This window comes from Pezoporus wallicus, unplaced genomic scaffold, assembly GCF_028554395.1.
Source record: "Pezoporus wallicus isolate ANWC-B61680 ecotype Strahan unplaced genomic scaffold, APGP_CSIRO_Pwel_v1 contig_7331, whole genome shotgun sequence".
NCBI classification, from domain to species: Eukaryota; Metazoa; Chordata; class Aves; order Psittaciformes; family Psittacidae; genus Pezoporus; species Pezoporus wallicus.
Genome location: NW_026637727.1, coordinates 479,313 through 503,481, shown reverse-complemented (window position 1 = coordinate 503,481; position 24,169 = coordinate 479,313). Strand labels below are relative to the sequence as shown.

At 38.1% G+C, this 24,169-nt stretch overlaps 1 protein-coding gene across 2 annotated transcripts in view; it reads left to right on the top strand.

Annotated features, from left to right (window-relative positions):
- The first annotated feature begins 231 nt into the window (after positions 1-231).
- CDH8 (cadherin 8) overlaps positions 232-24,169 on the top strand; it is a 153,914-nt gene continuing 129,976 nt past the window's right edge. Inside the window, exons 1-3 of one of the 2 annotated variants that reach the window (XR_008971958.1) lie at positions 232-880; positions 15,779-15,869; positions 15,963-16,225. Coding sequence is in view for 1 of the 2 variants with exons in the window: in XM_057407419.1 (XP_057263402.1) it covers positions 15,788-15,869; positions 15,963-16,225 (345 nt within the window). In the remaining variant the exon portion in view is untranslated. The remainder of the gene's footprint in view (positions 881-15,778; positions 15,870-15,962; positions 16,226-24,169) is intronic. The other variant, XM_057407419.1, reaches the window with a different exon arrangement.

The window sequence follows — 24,169 nt, the reverse complement described above, 5'->3', positions numbered from 1 at the left end:
GCTCCCGCCCGGTGCTCCCGCAGCGGCTGTCGCGGACACGAGCAGCCGCCTCCTGGCCCTTAGCAGCGCTCCCCAGGATCCTGCCTCCTCCCGGAGCCGCGTCCCCTGATCCCGACCCGCGGTGCCCGTCTCCCTGCGGCCTCGGCCTCCCCTTCGTGGCGGGCATCGCCTCAGAAGGCGGGGGAGTGGTGGTGGGGGGGGTCCTCCTTTCTCCCTCCCTCAGGCCCCCAACTGCTCTGGGCACTTCCCGGCCCCGGGGGCACCTCCCCGGTGGCCCCCGCGCACGGAGCCCATCCCCTCCGCGCTCCTTTCCCTCCCGTCCTGAGGGGACGCCCCGGCGCGGAGCGGCGCCGCGGCCTGCGGAAAAGTTGTGTGCTCGGCGGGGGGAAGGCGGGGTGTCGGGGCGAGGAGGAGAGGGAGGAGAGGGAGGGGGGAAGAACCGCCACCCAAAACTGCTTGCATGAATTTGCGAGCGCTAGACCTGCCTCCGAGATCAGCCCAATAAGAGCTGTCAGGGGAGGCTCCCCGCTCACTTTTCCACATCGCTTCACAGTTACATTTGGCAGGCAGGCGCGCCGGAGCGCTCAGACCCCGGAATTAGTGGATCTATTTGGAATATCCCCGCTCTCCTGGAGTCGTGCTGCTGCCGCTGGCGTGTGCAAGGGGAGAAATTAACAACTGCACTTCAGCGTGCAGGCACAGAAAGCGGAGAAGCTCCGTGAGCAGCATCTCCTCCAGCGTCAGCAGCCTCGGAGAGCTTGCAAAGAAAACCTGGAGAATCCTGCGTGTTCACAGGGACTGGCTAATGTGTTTTTACCTCGCCCTTCCAATCCATGCGTGAAGTGGCTGTCAGCGAGCGGTTCCCTCTGTCCTTAAGAGAGTGAGTATTCGTTTTATGGATATTATTTATGTCTCGCTGGCAGAGGGCTGTCTCTCTGTAGATTTCTTTTTGACTTAGTGTCTGTGTTCTCGCAAGGTGCACTGTGCGAGTGCCTTTCTTGTTAATAGGTATGACATTAAGCTGAACTGTAGTGGCTTATTAAGTCAGACGTTTGAAATTCCTGATAATGGAAATGTCATGGGATGATAGTTAGGTTTTCTTATTTATTTATTCCCTTGGGAAGGAGGAGTGGTGGTGGTGTGGCTGTTTCTCCTGTTTTGTTTTTTGGGGTGTCATGTTTGTATTTTTTTTCCCGGCTCCCTCTAACCTCTTCTTAAAGGATCAGAGGGACTTTGGACCACAGAGGATTGCTTCCAAGGCTGGAGAACCCATTTTTCTCCTTGTTTTCTTATTTAGTACAATAAGTCTCAGGGCTGTTTCACTGTGTTGAATAGATGCAGGGCTGCATTCATGCATTGAAATAGATTGCAGTTTTCGTGCTGAGAATAAAAATCACCCACCAGCCAGATATGTAAATGAAGGAGGAGGAGGCTGGAAGAACCATGAGGGGGGGAAAATGCCCCTCATTTATCACCACTTTCCCTCCCCCTAAAGCCTTACACCCCAGAGGTAAATAAATAAATACGAATGGTGTGATAGCTTCCTTTCCTACTTTCATAGAGGAAAGCATCCCAGAAATACTGCTTTTCCTCTTAAAAGCTGAGATGGGAATGAATCTTTAGCCGTAACTAGACAGGAGTCATCTCTGTCTCACAAGTTTTTTCCCTTCCCTTTCTTTGGTTGACTAAACAGATAATGCACCCAGCTGAAACTTCAGAGAGGGAGAAAGCCCCTTAGCTCCAGTCACTCATTAGGTGCATCTCTGCCAAGGCTCCCAGGGAAGACATGCAAGAGTGTCGACCCCTAAAGCTGGCTGTTCCACTAAACGCTTCATCTTCTGTTTGAGGAAGGCAGAGGAGTAATGCATCCTTACATTCTGCTTGTCTACAGTATCTGCTGGGTAGCAGCATCCCAATCGGGAGCCCTGAGCTGTCAGACAGCATCCCTGCTAGACAGTATCAGACCTGTGCATGGTGCTTGGCTGTGGAGCCTGGGAGGCAGTGCAAAGCTTCGGCACAGAAAGCCTGTGGCAGTTTCTATGTGGATATTATAGAAGAGATTAATTCAAATCCTGATTCAGACCCTGCCTACCACCATGAAGGTGACACTACTTAACATAGGCAGAAATTCCTTTGGGGTTCATTGCTGTTCAGTCATGTCTTGAATCTGTCTCATTTCCAACAGTTTGCGTTTAGTACCAGACTAAATAGAGTGGAGTCAATCCAACCTGGCACATAACGGTGTTACACAAACCTGCTCATGTTGCCAACAGGTATCAAACTCTATACCCTTGCTTCTCCCTCCCTCTTCCTCTCTTTCAGACAGGCACAAACACACTCTGTTTCATGCAAATGAATCTATCTTTCCTTCCTCTGAAAGTAAGAATAAATGCTCGCCCAACTTTCATACAGGCGGGCAGCTCTAAACAGCCAACTTGATCACATGAACGGCTCACTACTTGTCTCTGTGTATCACAGGCAGGTGTTTTTTTGAGGGTGCTGGTTGTAAGAAATCAAATAACATTAGCTGTTTATTGTTTCAAATCTATCACGTTACTGCTAAATAGAAGGGAAGCTAACAGCTGCTCACTTCAGTTTCAATTAATGAATGGAGCTGATAACTACCAAAGCTAGAGATAAAGAATCCTCTTAACTTCACTCATCCTCTTCTGGAAATTCTTCCAAGAGTTTCTGTGCAATGAGGATAAAGAGAGATATGCAGTACTTTTGTATGAATGATATTCCTCCTCTGTGTTCAATACCAGACTGTTACGGACAAGGAGAGATTTCACAATAGGCTTCTAAGTAAATATTAGTAAATAATAAATACATTCAGAAGACTGAAGAATTACCCTAGTGTACATGTTACCTGTCATAAAATGGTATTGCATCTAGAGGAATTCTTTTGCATACCTGTGAAATTATCAAATTTCACGCCCATAAAATGTGATAGCATCAAAACTCAAAAGCTCTCTGTAGTGTCACCTCCCAGCCTAATTGTATCAATGCTGGCGACAGAAAACCCTGGGAAGGAAAGTGATGATTCTGTGATCTTCTGGTCTCAGTTTTTCATCCATTCAGGCTTATTGTTCTACCTTGCTGCATTCAGAATGAGCAGGGCTTTCTGCTAGCTTCCTCCTAGGCTTGTTATTTATTAACTCTTCCTACTTTTTGGAAAACTTGCATCCTGACTATAAAGAGTTTTGATTTCCATGCCTGCTTCTAAGTTGAGAACCTGAAACCTTGAGTGTCCTCAGAGACTGAAATATTTCATGTAAGTTATGCAGGTGAGCAATTTGTTAAGTTAGCAGGCTGCTAGCCAAGAAACTAACTTTGGACATTTTCTTCAATATTAAAAAATCAATTAGAAGTATGTATGCCTGCTTAACGAATACAGCTGGTTTTAATAAATATTGCTGTATTGGACATCTACTCCTTTTACACCTTTTATTAAAATAAGTTTTCATCTTTGAGATGGGACAGAATCTTCCTTAGACAGTGTGGCTCAGTGCTTTTTCCGTATGCTTCACTCATTCTCCTCAGGTCCTGCTGTGAAACTGTGTTGTAAAGTTGAAAGTGGTCTCACAATCAGATTTAAATTCACTTTCTTTGTCATTTTTAATCTTCAGAATTTTTCCAATAATGTTGTACCTTTACCAAATAAACTAATTTGTCCCTGGACACTAACTTTCATCACCATTAGTGTATGCTACATCATCTTCTTTAGAAAAAAAATGCACCTGTATTTCTTTCTTCAGAATATATAACTGCTACGAGTAAGAACGTACCATCAGCCATGGATATAAATTTACGTCTATTACCCTGGAATTACTTCCAGATTTTTCTTTTTATTTCTTCTCTCAGTTGCAGATTTTGTCTTTTAAAATCTCCATTTTTAAAGTCTTAAGTGCCCTACAGACTTTAGCTGGAACTTTTTCAGCCACTTATTGGACGTAGGTGCCTGGAACCCACCCCCTTGACCCTTGATACATACAGATTATTTCATTTTCAAAACTCGAGAGACTTTAAAGGGGAGAAAATACTGACCTTAGAGTTTATGAACAAGAAGGAAACATGAACGCATACTTTCAGGTCTTGGTGCTGCGTATCTCTAAGAGATGATTATGCATACTCTGTAAAAGAAAGCAACTGCTCATGCTACAACCCATAAACAGGTATTTTCATAGCACATCCAACAACCATAAGGTACTGTATCCCTTTAGCAGTTTTCCTTTTTCTTTATGTTTTCCATTTCAATATTATTAGAGCCTAACCTTCTGGATAGACTATTAGTACTGACAATTGTACGCTTGAAGTATATGCTATAGTGGTATCTTGACAGTCTTTCAACTATGAGCTTAAATTAATACAAACTAAATTCCTTCAGTGGGAGGGAAACGCTAGGCATTTAGAGCACATTTTAAGCATCACCATAAGATCTCAAAAGAAATAAATTAGGTGATGGAAACAATATTTTTCTTAGTGTTGTTGCCATAGAAAAGATGGCTCACTTCATAGCTTTCTGAACTTAACTATTTGAGCAGTAGATAGACATACAACAAAATAAAGTCCAGTTTGAAATTTCAAATGTGTGTGTGTGTATGTATGTATGTATATATATTTTCTTTTTCCCCCACATCAGAAAGACCTCTTTGTTCTAGAGCCTGTTCAGCACGTTTCTCATTTTGTCAACCAAGTAAATAATGTCAACACAGTGGTATTTCAAATCTCTTAATAAAATTTTGTTCCCCAGAAGCATTGGTTACTGGTGGTATCTTGAAATGGTAAGTGCAAGATGAAAAGAACCAACAGTTCAGTTACTAACAGGTAGAGTTGAAAGCGTCTGACTCCAGGCTGACTTCTACCTGTCTGAGTCATAAAAGTAGCCTTTGTCTGTGAGTTGCAGTGATAATGCTGATAGAATTGATTTTCCATGGTGTTGATCATGATGTGTCCAGTGAAAATCATTTGAAATTGAGAATGATCAGCGCCTCGTCTTGGATTTGAAATTAGTAATGTCAGCCAGTCCTAGATCTGAATAATTGAAACCCTCCGTGGAAAGCGTCTTCTGTACCCTATATATATATATATATATATATACCCTTCAATACCGAAGTCATGGGCAAGCTCAGAAAGGTGTTTTTCAGTGTCTCTGACTCAGGTTTTTGCAGCTGCATATGGGAATTCAAAACATGTTGAAAGCAGTCAGTCTTGGCAGTCATTACTTCACGGTTTCAACTTTATGATTCAGTGTTCATGTGGTCAAAGTAACTTACTCCTGGGAAGTGATGCTCAGTCTAGTTTGAGGAACTCAGATAACCATTTAAACCCATTTCCTTTGTAGTCGCTGATCATCATAATCATATGCATGTATGTATTTTATATTTTTATGGGGTTTTAATCTATATATAAAAATCACTTCTTAAAGCCCCTGAATGCTAAGGAAATGGACTGTATGCATTCAGAGGCAGTGCAGTTAATTAGTTGAGCTTTGCAACTGAGCAACACTTTAGATGTGAACCTCTCATGGATTAAACGGAACAGCTATGATTGCTTTTCAAGTAAGAGTTCATCAGAACTTAATGTTCTTAGATTGAATTTTGTATTCTATTCTTTGACTTTATTGTTTGTGCATTTAAAAAAGTTAGACTAAAACAAATTAGTGAAAACACCCACCAAAACAACAACTCCAACCTGACAACTGCAAAAGAAATAAGTTGTTGAGGATCCTCATTCTTTCCAAACAACTAATTTAAGTTAATAGGAAAACTGTCATCCAATTCAGTGATGCAAAATTAGAGACCTTCGCTATTAATTTCATATATTTCAGCAAAAACTATTTGAGTAGGTTTACTGCATCAGTACTGTACATAGTTAGAAAAGTCTAGCTATGTTCATGGTTTTGCTTTTTAAAGATTTTCTCTGTACACACACATTTGTGCGTATGCCTGGAAAATTTACATATTGTATGTCTATTGTATGCTTATATATGTGTATTTTGCTAAATCATGATAACCAGTCGTAATTTTATATTCTTAGTTTAAAAAGAATACATGTCACTTTGGAGTTTTTCCTTAATTATTAAGTTTTGTTTAATTATGTAGAGAATAACCAATATTCTCTAAAGAAAAACAATTAAAATGAAAGCTCTGTTGTGTATATCTGTATATATATACAAAAAGACTGTAAAAGAAGTCCTGAAAACAAGATATTTGTATTCTCCATTAATATTTAAACATTTTTCATCTAGTACAGGGTAAGCACATCCCAGCTGCTGAAACTCTTATGATAAAGGATGCCCAAGTCAGAGCATGGTTAACACCTAATTCTCAGTCACAGGCCAATCTGTTTGCCTTTTTATGAGCTCTCTTCCTGTTCTGCACAACTTGCCTTCATTTTCCCCTGCCACTCCCCCTTCTGCTCTCCTTAAGAGTATTATGTCTTCAAATTATGTTATACACCCTCATAAAAATGAGCATTGGTTTTGGAGATGACATTGGCATAAGCTGAAGCTGTTAAATATATATGTAATGTCGTTCTGTATTAGTCAACAGAAAATCGCTTTAATCAGTGGACTCTAAAGAATAAAAATTACTCAGTCCATTTCTTACTATAGAATGAAAACAGTGCAGATGCAACTAGTTTTGTCATGTTTAAATTTCTGGACCACCTTCGTGATTCAAAGAGAATTTGACTTTGTTCTTTCTCTCTTTTGAGCCTGCATCATGAGTTTCACAGCACAATGGTGTGAGGTGAAGCGATGTTTTGACACACATCAGTGGAGTATCTGACTCCCACAAACCCCAAACTAAATCTTTTTTTCTTTCCTAAGTATAAGAGGTTGAGAAGTTTGTAAATACCTTTTGGTTTATGGTAGATTTTAATAGCTGTATTGTTGTTTTAATGCCTATTCTTTTGGTATCAGCTGTTGTGAAAAAGCAAACAAAAAAAAAAACCACCCCCCAAACAAACAAACAAAAGCAATCCACAAAAACAACCCCAAATCCAACCCTAAAATGTTGTAGATACTGATTTCACTGGAGAGGAAATGCAATCAAACAAGTCCTATTCCTTCAGCTGTGAACTGTGGAGCACATACTGACTGTCCTGTATCTGTACATGTGTAGCAAACAGTTGGATTCATGACTGGAATTCCTGAGCATTACTAGATAATGCAAGTAATAATAAAGTAGAAAAAATAGTTTGGAAGTGTTAACAACACACATGGTGGGGGTTTTAAAATGTATTCTGCTTCTATAAAGTGTTGAACACTTCTGGAAAGTCTGACAGCTTTTTATATGAGCATCAGAGCCTTGGCAGCTTTAAAGTTGGCCCATGTTAATTTTACTATAGAAGAGTAATAAAAATATCTGCTATCAGAAAGTCTGTTGATTCCAGTAGAAGTTAAACAATAAATTGACATGGTGTGGCCAGGATACTCTTCATTTTTTTAGGAAAAAGGATTTACTGAAATTAAATATTTGCCAAAAAGTATAAAAAAGATTTAGGTAATCACTAACATAAAATAGACTTTGTAGAAAGGATAAGTATCATCACAGAATAATGGACAATTTGTTATAATCTGATACTTTGGTTAAAGAAGATATATTTCAATGTGAGGTACCTGTCATTTTCTCTTTATCCCAAAGCTTTAGTCAAGTTGTGTAATGACCTATATCCTGCAGCAGCCTCATCTCTACTAAAGAGCACCAGTCATGGTATTTCCTAGTTAAAGCAAAGAGTAAGGAAATGAAGAGGAATTTATCTTAGAAAAGCCTTTCTATCCCTTCCTTTGCTCTGCCTCTGAAACAGACCTTGAAAAATGAAGTAGCCTGCTTTTTCTAATAATTATCTTATAATAGATAAACAAATCCCCCGATAAATTTAAAGGTCTAAATACTGAAGAAACTGTTGCATTTATGTACTGTATGTGTATTTCTGCATGTGTGTTTCCTTAATGTAAGAGTAAGAATTCAATCAGGTGTAACCCTCATGCAAAGACTGACAACACTGCTTATAACAGTCTCTTATCATTTGATACTGGCTTAAGAGCTCATTTAACCTAAAGAAGTGTTGAGATATCTTCAACTATAATGAGCAGCGATGCATGACTAAACTTAAAAAAGTAAAGTAGCATCTTTGCACACTGAATTGCTCTGTGTGTGTTTGTATAGGATAGGACATTTAAGACCAAAAGAAAAGAGAGATGCTGTCTGTTTGATACCATTGTTGCTGAAAGAAGTAATTCTTTAGGTAACTGCCTTTGATCCTCCAAGCAGCCATGAGCAAATTGCCACATATCAAAATAAACTTGGACAATTGATTTTCAATTGATTTTCACTAAATATTGGCAGGATCCTCTCCTACAGATCTCAGACGGCAATTCTTCAGGTATACCTCACGCTGCTCCTGAGGCAGAGTTAGCATAATATTTCCCATCTCATTTTCCTTCCTTTGAAATTTCAGGTGCTTGGCCAAAGGAAAGGATGTGTGGGTAATGCTCTCCTATGTTACAGTTAACTCCAGGTGACATAACAGTCCGTTATAATCACTGTTAGTTGGTGAAGTTTAGAGCAGCTATAACACGCAATTATGATTTGGGGCAATGCCCAGACCATGTGTGGCCCAGAATCTGGTTGCTGGCTCACTGCTTTTTTTAGCCCTTCTCCACTATGCAGTGGTGTGTGCTGCTTGATCGTAGTCAGGATCACCAGGAGTTCCTGACACAGACTGTTCTCAGAACAGCACATCTGGCTGCTGGCAGGCTGCAGCTGAGACAGTGGGCGAGGTTTGCCTCCTGAAAACCTAACAGCATCAATGAGCAGAGCTGCATCACATTGCCGTGGTTATATACTAGGGGTCCATAAGTTTTATTTAAGTAGTTTTGCTGTCCTTAATTGCTTGTTCGCTCCTCTTTTCCAGAAGTTATTCTCCAGTTTTGTTGATTCAACTCTTTGTCTGATTGCTTTCTAAAGCACATAGTCAAACTTCATATGCTCTTTGCAGGCACAGCTGTTCTCAAAATTTTCTGTTGTTGTCCTGAAGTTTATAGGCTCTTTAGTTGTACAATGATCTGGGTTATAAACTGTAAGGAAAGACTTGAAATGGGATTTTGTTGCAATCTTGGCTTGCAGTGTTGCCTTGCAAATAGCACAACTGCAGGGGCAGTAAAATGCAGTGAAGAAAGGAATGGAAATGGAGAAGAATTATTGAAAATGCAGCTGGCATGTTCTGGGGGCGGCAGGGGGGGCAAGAACCTCTTACGTTAAAATTGCTGTTGGTGGAAAATAACATGAGCAATGGCATAACCCAGCTCTGTCAAAATGATTTGGTTTTAAAACACCTTACTATTAAAAGCGTTTAAGTTAACAAGATCATTTTGACAGAACTGGGTTAGGGAGTGTCTACACATTGTTATGCTGGCACATAAAAGAAGCAGTAAAGTCTAGCCAGGGCATGCAAGTGGCGCTTTGCAGTGGGCATTGTAAGGATGATCTTAACTACTGCCAGAGCAGCATGTCTGGCCCTCTTCAGCTTGCAGTAAGGTGGAGAATTGCTTTTTAATTTTAATTTTTGGAGAGTCTGTAATCTTTACACAAATGAATAATCCATTGAAGAATAATAGTTATTTATGGCAAGAAGTACTCATTCCTTTGCAGCAGAAACATGACAATGCTGCCCTATCCAAAGTGATTCAAAATGAATTTCATGTGCAATATGAACATGTACTGGAAACAGGATGAGTATGTAGCAAAGTTATGAGGGCAAGGATGATGTGTTTTATTTTTTTGGTTGTGTTGTCTTGATAGTTCTGTTCTGATGGACTTTGGTTTTGTTCTGCTTTAATGGCAAATTAAAATCCTCGCCACAGTTCTCTCATGAGTAAGAATTATTCCTACAAGTGAGACTGGAGTGCTAAGGCTGTATATTTTTACTGTTGAAAGCTTAAGGCTCTATTCTGCTGCCAAAAGAGGATCAATGAAGGAGAGATAATTGTGCTTCCCACAGTGGGAAGGCTTTGTATCATATTGCTGCTATTGATGGAAAAGGACCCTGTCTGAATCCTTGAGAAATGGGACTAGGAAGCATAAGTGGGAGTATAGGCAATACCTGTAGCAGTAAAAGAGGTTATGGAACAGGAAGAACAGAAAGCCAAAAAAACCCAAACAAACAAAAAACCAGAAAAAAAAACCAAAAAAACAAACCAAAACAACAACAAAAAAAAACAAAACCAACCAAACAAAACCAAACAAAACAAAAACCAAAACAAAAAAAACAAACCAAAACAAAAAACAGAACCCCAAACAAGAAAAAAAAGAAAAGGGATGGAAATGACCACAGGTTAAGAAAAAAAAAACCAAAAAAAACCCACAAAAAACCAAAACCAACAAACAAAACAAAATCCAAAGAATTTTCTTGGATGTTCAGAAAGGAAATACTAAAAAATACCAAATGCCTATACCTGTGCACAGGCTGTCAAATGGATCCCAAATTTGCAGAGCTATTGACAGGGGAAATACAATACCTGATCGTGAGCTGTGGGAAACCTGTGATAGTATAAGGAGAAACTCATTGTTACTTAATGAAATTCAGATAAAGGAGAAGCAAAGTTTTGTCAAGGACATCTGATTAACCTTCCTATTTTATTCTCCTAACCTGTGTTAAAACTATTTTTCAGAAATAAGGATCCCTATTTCTGGCAGAAATTAAATTAAATTCATTCATCTGGACATGAAAGCCAGCCTGGGTCAGTTGGAATTGTGGGGCTCCAAAGGAAGCATGCAAAATGCACAGTCTGTCTGCCTGCTATCTCACAGCTCTAGTTGGACCTCTCTAGGTGATGAGCTAATGAACACCTCTCATCAATTATTTGAGGGTGCTTGTATTGCAATGCTGATTTGCATACCTTGAATTAGCGTCAAAGGTAGAAATTATGCGTAAGGTATCTAAAACACTTTTACTAGAACTCCATTGCTTTTATGTGTTGTTTACCTCCTCAGAGTGGGGCACTCTGCTATCAGTCTTCTGAATGTGTGCTGAAGGGGTCATTTAATGGACAAAATAGATCCGAAGAGTTCTATGAATAACCCCTGCTTTAGGCAAAGGTCACCAACTTTTGACTGGCATCTTTAATGTAACTTATTTAAATAAACTAGTACTTTAAGGGTTCTTTTACCATAATGACAGCTGTTTAGGAACTGATAAAATCCACCCTTGTGAAATAACGAGGTCAAAGGGCTTAGGTGTTGCATAGCATCCCTGAAAATGACAAGGTTATGCAGAATGAAGTAAAGAAAAAACTTTGTTCTAATTCTTAAGACAAACCTCCATGTCACTTGTGTGACGAAACACTAGAGTGGCTTTAAAATCTTTTAAACTAAGATCATGGTGCAAATTAATGCACTAGCATTGTAATAAAGTGGTTTGCTTGACCAGATACTGTGGTTTGAAATCTAAAAATATTTTTTTTAAAAGCTTTTTATGATCTTCTTCTGCTTCTTTTTCAATTAGACGTTTACATATTAAACTGGCTTTATTAACTTTATTAATCTTTTTAACAAATCTTCTTATTCCAGTGTTGACATTTTAAAGCTACAAGATAATTCTAGAATAATTATAGTGAAATTAGTTACATGGGAGATGCTAGCCATCATAAAGCTTTGTACTACTTATATTCAAAACAAGAACTGTCATAGTTAAGTATATCTACTATACCTATCTACTGACATACCTGGTTCTAATTTTATGCAGACAATTAACTCGTACAAGTAACCTAGATAGATTTTACTTCCAAAAGAGGTTGCAGTGTGTCTTACATAAATTTCTGGTGTTGGTATGCTAGTTATAAACTAGTGTTAGGTTATAAATTTCTACTTCATTGTAATCACTTTCTATGTTGTACTTGTATGAAACTTATGCACTCTATGCCCTAGAGTACAAGTAGTGATCTAAGATGCCTGTTTCTGTTAATAGAATAATATTTTCCTAAAACTATATCAGCACATACACCAAATGGAAAACAAACGATTCAGCTTTATTTGTATTTCTGTATGGTTGTGCATGGAGAACCAGATTTATGAATATGAGAGAGTTATTTAAATCTCTGCTACCTAGCTTAGTGTCACATTTTCTTTCATCTATTTGTGAAGTTAAAGAAATTCTTTGTATTTTAACTATCACTTTCCCTTTTCAGGGATGAATGAAGAACTAAAGCTGTTTTGTAAGCAGTTTTGGTGCATTAGAGTTATATCTATAGTTGCATATATCATACACTATCCGGGGAAACCACTTAGAAGGACAAGGAAGTTTTCTTAAAGAAAACAGCCCAGAGCCATTTGAACACATGGAAATTTAAAACAAAACATGATGCTTTTATAAACACTAACAGCATCTTTATCAGGGTGAAAATACACTCTCTAAGGGCCATGTGCTTGTCAGCTTTGGTTGCTTAGTAAAAGGAATTTCTGTCATCACTGGTGTAATTTTGCTGTCATTCCATACTCACCATTTTGTAGATCCTAACATAATTTAAGAAGGGAAGGTGTTTCTGTGCCTCACCTGCTAGTGTTCTGTTATTGCCAGATCTCCCTTTCCTTATGGCTTTTTAATATTGTTACAATAGCCTTCAGTATTCAGTAGACATATCAGTTTCTCCTACGCAGCTAATCCAGAAGATTATAATTTAACTGCCAGGCATTTCTTGATTTTCACAGTAGCCAACAGGAAAATTGCAGGGCCTAGTATTTAATAATGCCTTCCATCAGCTCCCAACCACATGGGTGGTGTTCTGCTCCCACAAATAGAGAAGAAAACTCATTTCTGAATCTGGTAAAAAAATTTGGGAATGCTACCACTCCATATATTACATAGAATAAATGCCACAATTCACTGCTAAAGTAGTGAATCCCAAATGAGATTCTTTCTCAAATGAGTCTCAAGACTCCAGCAGGCTAGATTGAAATGTGGGTAAAATTATCCAGCTCTACTCTTACACACTGATCATATTCCCCTGCAGTACACTATTACATGCAAAAGCTCCATCAAATTTTTTCTTTACCCTGTGCTGCTTAACACCTTTCTAACTTCCTCTTGGTACTTAAGAATCTCGCAGTTTTGTGTGTATTGAGCTTGTGTAACTGTACTCTTCACTGGGCTATTTCGTAGATTTAGGTTTAATGACATGGTGTGTGCATTACTAATGTTTTCAGTGGGCTTTTGACTACTTAAGGTGTTTCTGAATAGGGAGCTACTGTGAGGATGGTCCAGTCTCAGTGAATATTATGCATTAGTGCTATTAGATAGGACCTAAATTTGATTGGAGTAAGTGAAGAGTAACAGGCAGGAAGTCTGGGGGTGGAACTGAGGAGGGATGCCCTGAAATGAACTTAATGCTTGCCAAGTCTTCAGAATGGCAGTCGGAAAAACAAATATCCTGTTCTTTCTTCAAACAAAAAATGTTTCTGTGAGCATCGTATTGTTATATCTCATTTATTTAGTCTCCTTCAGAAGGCAGCCTGTGTAGATTAATTAAGAATTGTTTTCAGAAAGCTTCTTGATTATGAAAAGAAGTGCTTTATTATTATTTGGTTCTGAGAATAAAAAGTAGTATACCAATTGCACTGGAAGAGTAAGAAAGTCAGTAATAGCCCACTTGGGTTCTTTTTAAGGCTTTCTTGCACAAAGGTGTAATGTAATATTCTGTTTCTGGTCGGCTTCTATTTCTGGGTCAAAAATCTCTTTGTATATAAAAACTGAAAACTCAGCTGCAGAAAAGGACTTTCAAGTTGGATTTTCAGTTTATGCCCCCAGTTTTGAATTTAATCCTGGATATTGTTTGAAGATGATGTCTATTACTCTATTTTACAGTGGTTCTATTTTTCCTGTGTTTCAATTCTTGCTTCAACGAAAAAAATTAGAAGTATCTGTCCTCTGTGTCCAGAAGTATCTGCACCCACAAGCCCACTCAGCATGTGCACAAGGGTGCCATGCAAACACAACTGATTACACTGAAAGTTTGGCTGCTACTTTGTTTTGATACCTTCTACCACCAAATGTGCTACACAAAATCTTTTTGATATGTGCTAGAAAGCAGTAGCAGCCTCTCTTTAGTTCCCTAAACCAGAGAGTTTTCACAGGGTGACTTGACAGACCCTTCCCATCAAAAACTAGACTATTTGCTCCTCCTTTTCTCTTTTCTGGGATTGAGAGAAAGCCAGGAGATTGAAGGCCTCTTTTGCTTCCTTCGCATTTTCCCTCAGATTTCATCGCAAGACCATCCTGTATTCTTCCCATCTCAGTTGGCAGTGAGGCCTGTAAGCCACAGTTACTTCTGCAGTGGATATTCACCTCATTCTTGATGCATTGTCAAAGCACCGCACTATTAGCTTGCCATTCGTCCATGCTACTTGAGATATTGAGTTTTAGTTTGATAACAGCTCGTCTCTTCTTTTAACAAGACAAGTTCCTCACAGTTTAAGAATTTCATACAACAGATTTCACAGTTGCTTTGGCAATTACTGAAGTTTAAAAAAAAAAAAGAAAGAACTTTTCACATTGTTTGCTTTTAAAATTACAGCTGACTTTTACTGGTGTCATTCATGTTTTCAGATATTTTCTGCCATGAGTGTAGATGAAACAACAAAAAAAAAACAGCCACCCCTCCAAAAAAAAAACCCTAACCTACCCAAGATTTTCATGGACACGCATCGCAACAAACTCATTTTACAGTGGAAAAAGAACAGCCTAAGACTCAGTAGTAAGCTTAAGATTAGACATTTCTACCTATCTTGTATATAGTGGTTTCTCATGAGATTGGATATGAATCAGTCAAAGAAAATGCATCAGGAATCTTTTTACATAACCCCAGCCTCATTAGAGTATCTGTAATGCAGCCCTTCTCCCTGAGCTGTGTCCTGTCTGTCTTTCTAAGTGATCCATGGCTGCATTTCAGTTTTGCCAATTGCCGTGATATTAGCAAGCCCTACTACGTTAACTTGCTTGTCCATTTAAAGGAATATTTACTTTAAGATGAAACCTGATATGCCTTTCTAATATATGAAAGAATGAGTGGGGAAAGAAATACAAAATGCCTCCAAGTGCCCATCAGGGAAAATGTCTTGGAAGCAGAATCTGACTGTGTTTTCTCTGAAAGTGAGAAAGGGGTGCTCAGAGTCCTGTACGGCAAATGTGCATAAATAAGCTTACTTAGCTTCTGGTAGTGGTCTGTTCTGGGAATCACAGATTTCACAGTGGACTTCCCACTCCTGCTCGTCTACTGGGCTGTGAAGGTTTTGCTGAGCTGCATGCTGCTGCAGCAAGGTGATTACTAGTATGAGAATGTACTGCTGAAGCTGTGTCTGCTTACAGGAATTTATTTTTGTTGTGGGGGAAAGGACAATAAGTCTGAATGCAAAACCATTATTGTGTTCAACTTCTATTATTTGACACACTAAGTGTTTATAGTTGACTACATAAAAAAAAAAAAAAAAAATACAGGCAAGAAGGCCAGGAGCCTCTTCAGAATCTAAGATGAACTGCAAGTAAAATGTTTTCCTGAGTGTATGTAATCATTTGTCTGGGTCTCCTCTCAGTATTTCAGGCAATGAAAGAGTTCACAGGATCACTTAGATTATTTTTTAACTAATTTAATATGCACTAACATTATGTACTACAAATTTAAAACCTAATTTTTTTTTTTTTTGTGATGTAAAAGTAATGCTTTTCTAAGCTCTGTAGTCATTGATTTGACTTTTTTCTTTTTTTTGTTTTTCTCTTCCAGAATTCTTTAATGACTGAAAAACTCAATGGGTCATGTTTTTATAATCTAAGCTATTTTTACGTTGACTGTGCTGTAAACACATGGAGGAGCTGTAAGTAAATGTTCTGTACTGCATGATGAATTGGATTGCTACAGTCTGGAAGAGAGCAAAATAATAATTTCATTTCTGTGGTGATTTGCGTAGCTTGTGGTACAATGCCAGAAAGACTAATGGAGATGCTTATGGATACATGGACTCCATTAATAATATTATGGATTACTGTCCTTCCTTCCATTTATATGGCTCCAATGAATCAGTCTCAAGTAATACCAAGTGGATCCAGTACAGGACTAAAAAGGCTAAATGAAGAACAAAGAGTTTTGAACCGTTCCAAGAGAGGCTGGGTTTGGAATCAAATGTTTGTATTAGAAGAATTTTCTGGACCTGAACCAATACTAGTTGGCCGGGTAAGGCAAGATTTGGTTTGGTTTTTTTTTCTCTGAGTATGTAAATGTATAGCATGTGAAGGTCTTCATCCATTTGCACTCCTCTAGAAATTAAAATCTGAGGTGCTCTGTCACTGAATTTTTTGTCTGCACATATCTGCACTTACGTGCTTTAAATTTCCCTCAGTTTAAGGATATGGTTTCCTGGTTGCAAACCTCCTATTTACAAAAAGAAAAAAATGCATATTCCATTTGTAAAATATGCATAAGCAATGTACACATCTTACTTTAATATCATTAGTCACCACTCTTCTCTGTCAGCTGAAGATTTTCACCAAAGCAGCTTGTTGTCTTATTCATTCATTCAAAAAGTTTGTTACACCTATAGGTCATTTTCTTTCATCAGCCTGATCACACAGAGGTTATTTATGCTCTGAAAATTTAAAACAAAGCAAAACCAAAACCAACCAAACAAAAAGGGAAGTGTGGTATATACAGCAAATTGCAAGGTACTAGTTTTTAGGGAGGTACTGATATGCACACTCATGAAATAACATTGTTGCCACAGATTTTGTAATATTTTTTGAAGGTAGGAAGATAAGGAAAATTATCATGTTTTCTGTGTTTCCTTGACTGTTGCCTTAAACCCGTGACCGATTCTGTATCTTAGGTTATTCTGCAGCTCAGTGTATTACCCCCCTTGAGTGAATCAGACTTGCACTTTAACTAAAGAGAGATTATGGGCCATGTGCAGTCATCAGAAATGACTTTATCTTTAAAATTGTTCTTAGAAAAGAATTATCTGTCTCTAAATGCATCTTTGGCCTATAGTGAGCAGTTATAAATACCTTTACTGTTTAATGTTCAGTTCCCTTTGAATAACCAGGTACATTACTGTCATATTACCCAGCTACTGAAATAGAGTAAAAGAAAAAAATAAAGCTAGAGAACAGAAATTATGAGTACTGGTTAACTTCATGATAATTTTGGAAATGTTGAGAGTAAATGAATGGTATAATATAGGGACTGTCAATATATGTCAATCTGTTATTGAAGAGAATGCTGATAAAGTGCATGCCTAAATTTTCCTTTGTGTAACCACTTTCCAGTGGAAACTTAGGCTCAGAAGAGGTAATGAACTTATCTCCAGTCACTTTTGAGTGCTGTCTTAATTTATATCAGGAATTATATATCTGATCTTACTTGTTTTTCTGTTGTTAGTAACACACTTCCATTGCAGAGAGACAGCGGCAATGTGCTTATCTCAGACCTTAAAATATTTTATCCAACCCATTCTTATTAGAATATTTTGGTCAAGCTTTTAAAATTATTTTGAGTTGCTTTTGAGTAGCTGGGAGAATCCTGAGTTTGTTCTTTGTACTTTGATTGTCAGGGTATATCCAGGTCTTAATATTTCTGCAATATTAGCTTTTTTTGGTGAATATAATATCCTGAATTGTTCAAGTCCTTATGAATAGAAGCAGGTGGGTTAAACTAAGCCAAACCAATAAAGACATTATCCCATCTTCTTCTGGCATTTTGAATAGAATTAGCTATTCTAAAATGCTGTGACAATCTATTTGTTGAGACTGCTGCATAATTAAAACACTGCATGATATAGGTGGAAATGAGCAAAAAGTGAAATTTGCTCCCATAGGGAGAAATCCTTGGTTTATTCATTAAAATGGCTTAAAGTATTCTTGTAATTCTTGGCTGTACTTTTTCACTCTCTACAGAAAAATAACCCTTATTTCTGACTTACTTTTCTTTCCTAAGGTTTACGAGTACTGTGAGTGCTTTCAAACTCTGCTGTAGTCAGTGGTAACAGAAGTATCCCACATTTTTCAGAGCTGCTTTTAATGATTCCTGACTGTAAAGCAGCAACTCTCTCAATTTTAGTTCTTGGCAGTCCTTCTCCCAAAAAATTAAAGGTGTACCAAATGTCACAAGTAAAATGTTCTCCTCCATGAAGTTGGACTGTGGTTTGTCTTCTGTCACCATCATTGGATTCTTAGTCACTACAATTTAAAAATAATTTCTTTCTCAGAACTCACAGTAGATTTGCTCTTGCCTAGTTTCTCCTCAATTCTTTTTTACTTATACTCTTCCTCCAACCTTTCAGTTTTGACCTCCCCAAAGGATTTGCACACTTGGGCTATCTTCTTCATTCTATGATTTACTTTATGAAATGTTTTTCTGCCCTATGATTTACCTTGATTGTGGTTTTGTTTTTTTTTAATTTGTTTGTTTTTTTTTTTCCTTTTTTTGTCAGACTTTGAATGAAGAGCACTTTGTGAAATATGTTATAGTGAATTAACGTAGGAACATTCTTGAAGCAAATCTAATTATGTTGGGTTTGTTTGCCTTTTTGTCTCTTTCTACAGTATTGTAGAGTGTACATGGTATTTTTCATAGTCATGCATGATTTGCACAAATATGTAATCAGGTGCTGTAGTAGTAAATGAAAAATAAGTTTTTTCCACAAAGATGTAATATACACATAAGCAGAATTTGATGTATGTGCTCAACCTTACATTTAAAGCCTACTGAAATTTCAGCTCTTAACAGCTGAAATGTTTTTCATGTCAGTGGGTGGAAAGGCATGGGCTTGAAACACTTGATTCTAATGGAATTGAAATGTGTACCAGCAAAATAAAGCTAAAATTTGAGATTAATTGTAATAAATACAAACAGAATGCAAATAATTTTTTAATTAGAGCCTGAATATAGAGTCTATGCATTCATTCTGTTAGGAACTCATACCAAAGCTACTGAAGTACAGAGAGAGTTTAGCAAGACAGGATTTACAGGGATACATAGCATCTTTTATCAGGCTGCTAAGTTTTTCCAGGAGAAACAGCTTCTAGGTGTAAAGACCTTTCTTCTGAATTTTAAGTTTTGTGATACACCTGCACACTCTACAGAGGTACTTACTCATTGCTGTTCTTCATGAATATGTGTTAATAAATGCATTCCCAGTGTATTTGCTCTAATAAATGAAAGAATCCGGGGTAAGACTAATAGGAGGATTTAATGTGACTGCTTTCTTAAAGCATGGCAGTTTTCTTCAATGACTTGAGTAAAGGGCAGGAGAGAATCTTTTGCTTTCATTCTTGAACGTCTTACAGCAAGTTCCAACAATGAGCACTTTTAATGTCAAATTATACTGAATTTGTGAGCAGCTCTACTGGAGTTCACACATCTGTAAAAAAGTGTATGAATGCTCTTAGGGTGATTTCTGAATTTATAAGATTTAGCTATAAAATGCTAGAAACATTCTAGCTTTTCTATTATTTTTTTTTGTGTGTATTTTGACACATGGTATTGTAATAAATTCCACATTGTTTTGGTCTGTACATGTGTATATGCAATTTGAGAAACCTACAAAGTAACCTTTTTCATGTCCATGTGACATACTTCAAACGAGTTTGATTTTGTTCACAGCAACACAATATGGAAAGACAGATTAACAAATACACTTTCATATGTCGTTTCTTTTATTGTTTTGTTTTTTCTTTTTCTTCATCCATAGGAAGACATACTTTGCAGAGCTACTGTGACTTTAGAAGACTACATATATTGCATATTGCTGCCAGCAGTTTCCAGATCTCTCAGTGGCTAACAACCTCATTCAACTGTAGAGTGATATGTCTTGTGACACTGCATGCTGTCCCTGTGGACTTGATTAGTTAGATAGAACTTTTACTTGATATACACTGCTGCATTTCCTCAGACTCTCCTGTATGCATTTACAGCACCATGGCAGATGTGCTGTGAAATCTGTGGTGTAGCAAATGCCACTGTTCTTTCACAGGAGACAGCCACCGAATTCACAATGAAATAGATAATAGAGTTAAAAAGCATTAAGAAAGCAGGGTTTAGGTAGACAATTATAGCTCCTGGTTTATGGAATATCTGTGATTTTTAGATGGGATAGGACCTGGTTTAATGGATGTTTTGAAGCAAAAATCTGGGATAGTTAACGTGTTAACAGTTGTTTGTAAGCACAATGCATGGAGAGAACAAAATCACAGAATCACAGAATGGTTTGGGTTGGAAGGACCCTTAAAGATCGTGTAGTTCCAACACATTCCACTAGACCAGGTTACTCCAAGCCCTATCCAACCTGGCCTTGAACACTGCCAGGGATGGGGCAGCCGCAGCTTCTCTGGACAACCTTTGCCAGTGCCTCACCACCCTCACAGGGAAGAACTTCCTCATATCTAATCTAAATCTCCCCTCAGTTGATTTAAAGCAATTCTTCCTTGTCCTGTCACTACAAGGCCTTGTCAAAAACCTGTCTCCAGCTTTCTTGTTGACCCTTTTAGGTACTGAAAGTTGCTCTGTGTTCTCCCTGGAGACCATGAAGTTCTGCTCCTTCACACTTGAAGTTCTGCCAGGAATGCTGGATGACACACATGTGGGGCTGACATCCAGCTTCTCCATCAACCACCATTCCCCCATGTCCCCCCCCCCCTACTTTTCCACTGATCCCTGCTCACGTGGGACTTGGAACAGTAGATGAAGATCTCGCCAACCATGCAGAACGTCCTCATTGAGCTCCATCAGCCACCTTGCCATGCCACGACCATCATCAGTGGGTCCCCATGGCCATCATTGGCAGGTGAAGGTGAAAAAAAACCCAAAAGTTTTTTTTGGGTTGGGGTTGTTCGTTTGTTTTTTTTTGGGGGGGGGGGGGGGGGATGAGGGGGAGAGGCAGTGGGCTTGGTGGTTTTTATATTCCCTTACTTACTAATACATAAATCACCATCTAGGTCCAGGCACAGAACACTACTAATGGTCAGTCAGATTGGTGCTCTTTCTGTGATAACACTCCTCTGGCAGTATTCCCCAGTTTCTCCCAGAACTTTTCCCAGGCTTTTTTTGAATTTACCTGCTTCCAGCCCTAAAATATGTTGCATATTTTGCACACAGTCTCTGTGATGAGAGGTTTGAAAATGGGCATGCCAGGGAAAACCAGCAACTGTGTCAGACGCAGAGCTGCTGTGTCACATCTGTGGCATGTGGTCGGTAGCCAGGACAGGGGAGGAAACAAACCAGACTGAGTTACTGAGACTCAGAAAGAGCATGGCTGGCTCACCTCTTTAGTATAAGGGAGTCTTGGATAGACATTTTTTATCTGTGACTGGGGAGTTTTTCTCCCTTGCTTCTGACTTACGTGGTATGTGTCTTTCCACTCTGTTAAATGCAGTGGGTTTTTTTATATGGCTTGTAGGATGAGGGGTTAGGCAACTTTCGCTTTTTTAGAGCAATGGAGATTTTTTTTCCCTTGATGTATACAGCTTAGGTTCAAGCCTTTAGAGGAGAAATAGTTTTCCTGTAGGAGGAGCAGTAGAGAGGCATCATGTTTTCACAGTTAAATGCTTCAGGCTGCGCTACTGTAAAAACCAAACCTGGAAATGCAGAGAGCACTTATAAATAGCTTCAAGCTGTATGTTCTACGTTATACATGCTTTATGCAATCTTTGATTTCCTTGCCAACATACATTTTATCTCTTAACAAGGAAATGGTAAAATCTTACTTGTTTAAAAATTATAAATAGTTCTGTTGAAGTGCAAGTGATACATATATGCAAAGTAAACAAAGTTTTAATTAAACAAGTTCTTTCCATATGTTTTCCTTTTTATTCCTGCATTAAGTTTGTGATTATCCTGGTTGCCTGAAAATACTGTTATTCTCAAGTGATAGCAGAAATGTATCACACTGAGTTATAACTCAGTCTTTCATTGCTTTGGGGATGAATTACACACTGTTTCCCTGAATGGAAGAAATCATCGTTAAATATAGGTGTAGTACAGCAGTAGCATAAGTTTCCTAAGGCTATGTTAATGAATTGACAAAGTTTTCACATCTAGAACAAGAGAAATCAGACCACCGTATTATATAGATTCTTCTCTTTTCCTTCTAATATACACTTGTATGTTCCGATATCTGTGATTTAAATGCATGCCATAAAATATTCAATATCTAAAATGTTGCAAAGTCAACATTACTTTCTGAGCCCTAGATTTTTGTTGTTGTTTTGCAACCGTAATTATACACTAATTTGCCTACTTATGTTTAATAAACTCCCAGAAACTGAAATGTATCATTTATTTTGTTACTGTATTCTTTCTGGAAAATATTAATTCCCTCTGCCTTTTGTGTGCTACTAAGTGAGAAGAAATGACTGCATATTTCATAGTATGCTCCAGTTTATGTGGTCTAAATTGGCTTTGTAGGGAGGAATATAAGTAGCTCTGACAAAAACTCTTAATTAAAAGTTGCTGCAAAGACAATAAACATAGTATACAGTATTTTATAGAAGCCTGATAAATGTAGTGGGTTTTAAACAAATAATCGTGAGTCTGCACAGATTTCATGTGTTTCTTTTTAACTAAGTACAAGTTCCAGTAAATTTCTTCGTGAATGCACAAATTTAAGCAAGGACAGTTTGACTGAAATGAACCAACAGTGCTTACATTTTCTAATATCCTGTATAAATAATTTTGTTGATTTCTCTAAGTATTAACAAATGAGATGTATCTTTAGACTCTCAAATCTTATTTCTGTATCTTTCTGGGAGTATCATGGGGTGAGGTTTAACATTTTCATGCTCCTTCATCTCCAGTCTTGGGGCATGACTTGAACACAGTGTAAGCAGAGTCACAACTTGAAACACTTTTATGTCAGCTAATACAACTGGGCTGGTAATAACCTCAAAGAGGCATTTTGTCAGATGCCTTCTCTTATTTCTGCCTCACACTACTAAAGCAAGAGAGTAAAAAAGGGGCATGTACCAGTATGGGCCACCACTGTTACTTGAGCATTACACGCTTAAATTTCCTTGTCATATTCTTCCAAAGCCACAAAGATTTCTAATCTTCTGGGGAAAAAAAAAAAAAAAAAGTGCTTACACTGAGATATTTTTGTTTGTAAAGAATTAGAAGCTTGTGTGCTTTTGTTCAATATACTGATCTAAACACTCTATCTTTCCCACAATAAATAGAAATGTTTTCCAAGTATGCATGCAAAATGCTGAAGTGACAGCATGAACAATTAAGTGGAGCCTTCCACATGATGTTCTGCAGATGTCCTATGATTGTTTCATCTTTCCAATATTGCTCCAGTAAATGATTTTCAATTTCTACCTGTAGGGCCCACCTCTGATGCTGTCAGGATGCTTCCGTTCCAGTTGTCAATTTAACTACCAATTAGTGCCAATTGTGATGGTGGTTTTTGCTAAAAGTTTGTCCTTTCTGCACTTGACAAACATATTTCCCATAGGCCACTGAAAAGCTCTCGTACAGTAGTAACTTCCCAAAAGTGACCGAGCATGATGCCTTTCAACCAGTAATGTGTAAGGCTGTATTTATTGTTTTCAGGTCCTGATACAATATTCCTCAGTTTGCCAAAGATTTATGAAATTAAAACCTTAAAAATAATTTGGTGTTAAGATCAGAGGTGCTTTGGGAGTAATTCTTTTGGTGTCTGCAAGCTGCCAGTAAGAGCTCTGGAGCTGAAGTAGGTGATAGATACTTCATGAAGTGAATTACATCTGAGAAGGTTTGGCTTTTTAGCTGGTGGACGGCTCTGTACTTTTAGGATGTAATAAATGCACATCCGCAGTAATCACAAGGAAAATTACTTGACATGTGGAAAGAACAGGAAAGAGTTTGCATAAATTTTGTTTCTTGAAAGTTCTGGTTTAAAAGTTGTTTATTGTTATTGTTGCTGCAATAAGTATTTTAGTGTTTAAAGGTAACTATGATTTGAAAGCAATGTGTGGGGCACATGCCATTGAAAATAAATGTAGATAATTTTCCTAAAGGTATTTAAGCGAATACTTATGTATTTGAGTAGCCTTTTGGTGATCCCTGAGGAACACCTGTGGTGATATAGAGTAATACATAACTTTTCTTTTTCCTGAGGACTCTTCATTAGTGTAAAGATTCCTGTCCCAT